Source organism: Beta vulgaris, chromosome 6 (genome assembly GCF_026745355.1).
Source record: "Beta vulgaris subsp. vulgaris cultivar EL10 chromosome 6, EL10.2, whole genome shotgun sequence".
In the NCBI taxonomy this organism is placed as follows: domain Eukaryota; kingdom Viridiplantae; phylum Streptophyta; class Magnoliopsida; order Caryophyllales; family Amaranthaceae; genus Beta; species Beta vulgaris.
The window spans coordinates 52,671,709-52,680,065 of record NC_079207.1 but is presented as its reverse complement, the minus strand read 5'-3'; the positions used below and the strand labels follow the sequence as shown (position 1 = coordinate 52,680,065).

The following is an 8,357-nucleotide window of genomic DNA, read 5'->3' as shown; positions in this document are numbered from 1 at the left end:
TTCATATGGCCGGTGAGACGATTTTAAGTAATTTCGGGGGTGACGTTTAGCATTCAAGAATTCAAGTGGTGAAACAAAAAAATTATAGTCTCTTTTTTTTTTTAGTCATATATATGTAATAATATTGTAATTATTTCAAATAATGAAAAGTTTCATTCATTGAGAAATGGATGTGGTAAATTTTTTTATCTTTTGTATACCAAACCAATTATCATTTGCACGCACGCTGATGCTCCTATGGAATTAACTATTTGAGGCCCAACTTCGGTAAATCCCCCCTCTCTAAAGTCTAAACACCTCCCTCTGTTCCAATCAATAAACAGACGTACCCCATTTTACCGGATTTTGATAAATTTTCACCAGATTTTGAACTGAAGGTCTCTTGTTATCTATTCTCGCCATTTATACATCAAAACTGTAAGGTTAGCAATCTTGCTACTGTTATCTTTGTTCATACTATTGATTAAATGAAGTTCATTGTAACTTGCATGAATTGCTTGAAACTATGCTTCTACTGTAATTTTCTTTAATTTTAAGATTTTTGAATGCTGTTTTTCTTTTCTTTTGTTTTCTCAGGTTACTATATGTTATATAATCGATGATCGTTAAAAGATTTTGTACCTCTCTATCTCGTTCTGAGATCAACCCAATTTGCAATCCGGGTAAATTGTGTAATTTCCTTTCAAACCCACAAAAAATTCGCATAGTTTTGTGTCAAAATCAGCCCAAATTGAGTCTACAAAGACCAAATTTTGTTACCCACAAATTGTATTCATCAAATTCCCGAATGGGTGATGCACGGCGAGCAGCTGCAGTGCCCATACCGGATATCAACAAGGCAGACAGGTCCGAGCTGCTTTGCGCCCTCGAAACCTCGTTGGGTTCGTCGTTCAGCTCGGAGCCGTTGTTGCCTCCACCGAACCCTTTGATTGTAGTGATTAGTGGGCCAAGTGGGGTTGGCAAGGATGCAGTGATTAAGAGATTGAGGGAGGTGAGAGAAAACATACATTTTGTTGTAACCGCCACTAGTAGACCGATGAGGCCGGGCGAAGTTGATGGCAAAGACTATTACTTTGTGACAAAGGAGGAATTTGTGTCAATGGTGGAGAAGGAACAGCTTTTGGAGCATGCTTTGGTGTATGGGGATTATAAGGGCATTCCAAAGCAGCAAATTAGGGAGTTTATGGGTAGAGGTTGTGACATTGTGTTAAGGGTTGATATTCAGGGGGCCGCCACATTGAGAAAAATTCTTGGGAATTCTGCTGTTTTCATATTTGTGGTAGCCGAGAGTGAATATGCTATGGTGAATAGGTTGATTGGGAGGAAGACGGAGACGAGAGAGATGCTTTTAGTGAGGATTGCTACTGCTCGTGAAGAAGTTAAGCATGCTCAGAATTTTGATTATGTGGTTGTTAATGCTGAGGGGGAGCTTGAGAGTGCAGTGAAGCTGGTGGAATCTATAATTGATGCAGAGAAGGCTAAAGTCCGTCAAAGGAATGTGAGGATATAGCCTATGCAGGCTAATCTTTTTGTTTTTCTTAATGAGGTAATAAGCTCCTCAATTGCTAAACTTAATTACTTGTGAAGTCTTATATGCTCAGATTTTATGATCTCTCTGCGCTTGTACGATTGTACTCTAACTCTGAGTTTTGGAAATGTTAGTTTTTGATCATTGAACACTACTTCAATTGTATCAGTAGCTTAGGTCGATTCAGCCTTCTAAACCAATCTTGTTGATAGATGATCTAAGACAAATGGTACATTATAATTGACGGTATTGGTTTGTGTAATGTGCTATCATCATAATTTATTGAGTTGCAAGGTTTAAGTCTTTTTCGAAGCTTTTTGTCTCATTATTCCTTACTGTACTATAGTGGCCGGTACGAGAAACTCCAAATTTGTATCCGATATATACGAATACTGCATATATCAGTTGCATTTTAGCCGATTGTTGTGAAGATAACTCCACAAAAACTTGCTATGTTTCTTGGAATTTCCCTAAACAAAATTACCAAAAATGCTGCATAGATCAGATATAAGTTAGGACAGCCTGTTGTCGTTGCCTTCTTTTAGTTGTAGCTGTTGGAAGAATAGTATGCACAAAAGCAAAGTTTTTGTTAACATGTCCGAGAGAAAATTTGCTCAATTTTTCCCTCTACTCTTTAGTGGGTCTGGGAAAGCAAGTTTTGTTGTTTTCATATGCTTGATTCTTTTATGGTTGTTATTATTGCACTTATCAAGTTGTGAATATAGTTTATTTCTCTTTTCTGGGTATGTTATTTGCAAATTGTCAAAAGTAATGTGACTGAGCTTATAAGCAGGATTTCGAGCTGGTGTCAGCTTTTGTAATTTAGTTATCTCCCACATTGTAGGCTGTACGTTATAGATGATATGATGAACAATTTACTTTCTGCGTGAGCTTTGAACCTCCAATTGCTGCTGCATGTTCAAACTGTAATAGGAAGCCTCATTTCTAAACTAAGGAAATAAATAACCTATGTAGTCTGAACTCTTTATCTATTTTATATATAGGAGGAGGTTCAGACACAACTTTTTACCACTTATCTTACTAACTGTGAGCAAAGAGACACTATTGTGAAGTAACTTAAACTCATATGAACATGACTTTTTCTTTTTGAGGTAAGATTATTCTGCTCCTACATTTTTAGTTTGAGTTTAAGGTAGCGTTTTGCCAAGTTCTTAGTTTGACATAATAAGAGGTTCTTCAAAACCTCAAATTGATTCTAGTTATTGGAAATTAGAAAGCCCAAATTGGGGCTTCTTGAATAAAATTGCCTGAACTGTAATTCCCCATATTAAAACTACTATGACTTCTTTTTCTAAATAAAAAACCAGTCTCCATTTACACCTTCCCAAAACCCAAAGGAAAAATTAGCAACAACAATTACTTAGTCATTCCTTTAATATGCTGTCACAGTCCCACCTTTTAACCTATTCGAGATAATCCCAATTTTAGGAGTGAGGACGTCTTCCTGATCAGTCCAGGGCAACATATAATCTGACATACATGCATTTTTGTAGTAAACTTACCCATCCCTTCCCCTGCTATGCAGCCAACGCCTTCGATTTCCTCACCTTCTTCTTGCTGCCCAACAGCCACCACAGCCACCACAGCCAAGCCATCTCCAGACCCCCTGCTGCAACATGAAGACCACACTGCCATCACCTACCACCAGAGTCCCCCTCCCCTTCACACTTATCCACACACCTCTCTAATCTCAACTAGAATGCACCACATGCTAAGACCACCAGACATGACCATAACCACCTGAGAATTGATAATATAAGCAAATACACAATAGAAGAATTGCAAAACATTGCTGTGAGGATCCTAATCAAATCCATAGGGATTCCCCTTCTTTGCTGATGGCCTTGAATGCTTCATATGACAAGCATCACAAAGCCATACCTAATTTCCATGATTGAACTCCGTGTTCTTACCACAACTTTCGAAATTCTTAGTTGAAAACAATTAAGTGGTATAGAGCTGGCAGTCTGATGTGGTTGGGAATCTGGTGAAGGGGGTTGAGCGGACATAGACACTATGAGGCTTTTGGGGGGGGGGGGGGAGGATAAGCTAAATCTTCTTTTAATAAATTTACTTATGACCAATTCAAATGTGCCACGCGACTCTTTTGATCCCTTAACAGGTAACTTTCACTTTAGGACCAATTTGGGAAGATATCCTTCAAGACGAATTATTTCTTAGTTGACTGAAAGATAGATAAGACTTGCTGAAACAGTCAAGAGCAAATGCAGATTATTCCTTTCAATATTTCAAACCCGAAAGGCATTTGTGTCGTGCACCTTGGCATCAATTGCACCTAAAGGCTTGAAAAGTATTAATGGCACCTCATTGTGCCAACACATTTAGTGTATTCTCGCCTCTTGACTCTTCTGTTCCTCCGCTCATTTACCTCGCTTTGTTCTATATTTTCTAATGCGGAAAGGTTTGGCCTTCATTCTCTCTCTGAGCTCCGAGTAAGGTAGCTTCTTCGGTTGTTTTATGGGCAAGGGATGGTGGGAGAGTGCATCACGATTCTGAAGGTGAGAAAGGCAGCCATTAATGGTTGCAGGAAGGTTCGGCGGTCATAGATGTGGCGGTGAAGCTTTAGTGGTCATCGCTTGATGATGTATTTAGCCTCTCTTTGCTGTGGTCTACTGGACCCTTCTCTATAATTTGTTGGGCTATATGTATTTAGGTTTGGATTTAATTGGATAGCATTCTCAATTTTTTTTTATTTTTGGGTTGAAAACACTCCAATTTTTGCTTCATAAGTAGTTATTGTCCCGGATCGAGGGCTCTTTCATGTTTTCCATGTTATTATGCTAGATAAATATTGTGATGATCGAACCTATCGTTTAATTTTCATTTTTTGTTATACATTTTGCAAATTTGTTGAGGGTAATGTGTCTGATCATATTTCTTATAAGCAGGATCACAACTCACAAGTTGTCGGTTTGTATTATAATATCATCTCCTGCATTGTAGGCTCTACATGACAAATAATACGGTGAATATTTAACATCCTGCTGGAGCTTTTAACCTTAAATTGCAGCTGCATGCTCAAACTAAGAAGATGAAGTAACTATGTGGTCTATATACTCTTATCTGTCGTATAAAAATTTCGTAGATTAGCAGGAGGTTGAGACTCAACTCTTACCTCAAATCTTACTAATTGTGTATTTGTGTGTGTCTGTGACTCTGGGAGCGAAGAGACGCCTTTTGGAGTAACTTATGTTGATGGCATATCAATTATGTAGATATTGCACAAGTTTTATATTACATGTGATCATGGTTATGGAATACAATGTTATTTATTGCTTATTGTGCATTTGGATGTTTTTAAATGAGCAGAATTTGCAAAATGATTAATTCTAATGTGTAAATGATCAAATTTTGCACTCTCGATATTGCTTCATTTCGACCTTTTTAGTGGCTTTTTTTTTACAACGAGAGACTTGCATTAATTTAAAAAAGCAGAAAAACCTAATGCTATTACAATCAAACATAAAACAAAACAAATCAAACCTAAAGGAACTTTATGAGCTCTTAGAAACCATATTAAATAAAAACAAGTAAAATCGATAAAGATTTAGAGGTGATTGAGGTTGTGCTGTTCAACAATTGTGATGACTGAGGCAGAACTGATGAAAATGATGGAAGAAGCGAATCTCATTCATGATCCGGACAACTAGCAACCACCGAACGAGCTTTGCATTTCACCATATGAGCAATCCCTTCCACCTTCGGTCGCTTAGAATTTTTGGCTCATGATTTTTTGAAGAGTCACATTCTTGGATGCGTGACTCATTACTCTCTTGAGAGAGTAATGGAGGTGTCTCCTTTAGGTAGGAGAACCGCATTTGAGTTTGCGTGTAGAAAACCACCGGATGCAACTTGGGTACGACCTTCAGATTTGATTTTGTCAAGGCAAGGATCATTAATATCAATGTCAAGCTAAGAAGAGAGCTAAACATGTTGATCTCTCGAACACAACTCCGATTTGAAAAGTCGGAAAACACGCAATCCAACCATGAAAACTTTTCATCACCTCATCCACGCTCACAATCCTTAGACCTAAATTCAAAAATTGTAGTACCATCCTTACCGACTTACAAACACTTTGTGATTTTCACAACCAACCATGAAGAACAGCTTTTGCAACTCTAAAGACACAACTTACTCCAATTGTTTAGAGATTAACCACACATACTATTATACTAAGATAAAACCTAACATACTTATATCGAACATAACTAACAACCAGGGGAAAGGGGAGAGGGAAGCCCAAAAACCAAGGGGAAGGGGAGGGGAATCCTGAACACCAGGGGTAGGGGGAAGCCCAAAAATCAAGGGGAGGGGAAACGGGAGGCCAACGCACATCGGGAATAGGGAAGTGAAAACAACGCGACTACATGGAAGGGGAAGGGCAAGGGAGACCGACACAACTACAAGGGAGGGGAAAATCGACGAAACTAAATTCGGGACAAAAACAAAAATGGGGGGTGGGGAGGGGAAACAAACGTACAGGGGAGGTGGACGAAACTCACCTAAAAACGAAGAAGAAGACCCGAGCACAACTTGGAAACTGAATACAAAGAATTGATCGATGAACTTGAGGGAGGGGACATAGCGGAGGAGGGGACACAGTGGGGGAAGGGGAATAGAACACGACGAAACAATGGAGGGAAATGGGGGAGGGTGATAAGTAATATTTATCTCTAGTTTTTAGATGCATTTAGCTTGTCTTTTAGAGCATTTATTTTCATATTTAGGTTCATATTTGCATTATATTCTTAAGTTATGCTTTTCTACTCCTATTTGATATGTTTTCTTATTTTTTATGAATTTCAGGTAATGAATACGTATTTGGAGTATGATTAGCAAAGCTTGAGGATTAGGAGCACTTAGAAAGAAGCTACAATGCATAAAGATCGTATGGATATGTCATAGTACGAGTTTGAGCGAAAACAAGTGGAAGATCATTAGAAGAAATGTGGAAAAAAAGTCACGTCTACTCTTCTGACCATAAGTTTTGATGTGCTTCTTATAATCAAATAACTTCAGCAGATCTGGAAACTAAGCTTGAAGAGCTTTCCAACGATAGGTGGCACACCCCGAGGAGACTTCTAGTCAAGAAGTTATGCCTTTTTGAAGTTGGACTGTTTTTGCTATAATCTGTTTTTGTACGCACGGATCACTAATTCCGCCCATTTAATGATAATGATTTTCCTTATTTTTGTGACTTACTTTCCTAGTCATATTAGTTTTATTAGGTTTTAACTATCTCCTCTCTCTCGTCCTCCTTTTTACACGTTATTTTTGTTTCTTAGTTTTTTGAGCTTAGTTTCTTCATCTTTATTTTTCTCTCTAGCTTAGGAGTAAACCCAAGTTACTATTCTTCATCATTTATTCATGAGATTATTATTTTCATTTTCTTTCTTTCATTGATTTCTTTGATTATGCTTTACTTTGTAGATTTAGATTTTATTATTTATTTCATGATAGAGTAGTTTTTATTTCTAGGATTTGGGAATCCATGTTTATATGTCATGATTCTTGATTGATATTTATTGATGGTTTGATTAGTTATTGATGGTAGTTATTGATATCTCTAATTGATTAGTGTTTGTATTGTTAATCTTGCAATCTGATCAATTATCTGATTAAATATTGCTAATAATTATTTGTATTGATCACCAAGATCTTACTTTTAGAGATTTACCTACAATTAGCAAATTTGATTATGTTAGCGATCGTACTGCATATGTTGATTTAAGAGCATTAAGACCCGGCCGTAGGATTAACATGTGCTCTAGATATCTGATTAGTTGAATTATTGATGATATTTTGATGGATTATAATTATTAACATGGTGAACCATTGCCCTAGCTCTTTTTTAGGGTGCGTTCTCTTCAACTTATTGGCCCTGAATTTATTGGACCTTATCTGAACTGAACTTATTGAACCTGAACTGAACTTATTGGAACTTATTAAACCTGATTGGAACTGATTCAACTTATTAGACCTGATTGAACCTGATTGGAACTTATTGGAGCTGATTGGAACTTATTGACCTTCTTGAAACTTATTAGACCTTATTGGCCCTGATTGAAACTTTTAGACCTTATTGGACCTGATTGAAACTTATTAGACTTTATTGGACCTGACTGAAACTTATTTGACCTTATTAGACAAAAAAATTGACCATTAATAACATAAATATTACCCCTAACGTATATACTACCCCTCAAAATTTATTATGAAGTAATAATTATTAAAATTCGTCCTTTAAAAAAATAATAATTATTAATTATCTCTTTAATTTAACAAAAAAAATTTACTATTTATATATTTGCCTATACATAACTTTGACCACTAATATATCAAATACTCTTGTTTTGATTTTATAAAGCACTAGTGGAAAATCGAAAGTTGATTAACATTTATTGCTAACAAGTTAAAATTGGCACATATGAAAAATTCTCACCCCACTTTCATTTATGTGAAGGTAGTAGAATGAATTAACTCCTTATCTCCCACTCTACATTTATATCTTTCATTGTTATTAGTAACAAAAACATGTTATCTCTAGTTATTTAAAGATGAATTGCAAAAATATTGTAATTATAATGATTATTATTATTGTTAACCTTAATTATTTGAACATGATTATAATATTATTTAATAATAATATAATCACCTAATAATAATATGAATAATCAAATAATAGACAATAATAAAAAGTATAATGTTATACATTGTGGTACTTTAATAAAAATTCTAATAATAGCATAATCAGCTAATAGTAATATGAATAATAAAATAATAG

At 36.1% G+C, this 8,357-nt stretch overlaps 1 protein-coding gene across 7 annotated transcripts; it reads left to right on the top strand.

Moving 5' to 3' along the window:
- Positions 1–241: 241 nt before the first annotated feature.
- LOC104896983 (guanylate kinase 3, chloroplastic) lies at positions 242–6,774 on the top strand. 7 transcript variants are annotated; one of them, XR_008969973.1, is made up of 4 exons: positions 242–422; positions 577–1,546; positions 2,533–2,640; positions 6,380–6,774. XR_008969973.1 is itself a non-coding variant. In XM_019250350.3 (3 exons), the coding sequence occupies exon 2, from the start codon at positions 599–601 to the stop codon at positions 1,508–1,510; it is 912 nt and encodes a 303-aa protein (XP_019105895.2). In that variant the 5' UTR covers positions 242–422; positions 577–598; the 3' UTR covers positions 1,511–1,546; positions 6,380–6,774. The 7 variants fall into 7 exon arrangements, 5 of the variants coding, with proteins under 5 accessions (XP_019105895.2, XP_010682080.2, XP_010682081.2 ...); XR_002040275.3 differs by lacking the exon at positions 6,380–6,774 and adding an exon at positions 4,514–4,849; XM_019250350.3 differs by lacking the exon at positions 2,533–2,640.
- Positions 6,775–8,357: the final 1,583 nt, after the last annotated feature.

Coding starts and splice junctions, on each gene's coding strand:
- LOC104896983 (XM_019250350.3), top strand. CDS start 599: ATGATCGTTAAAAGATTTTGTACCTCTCTATCTCGTTCTGAGATCAAC.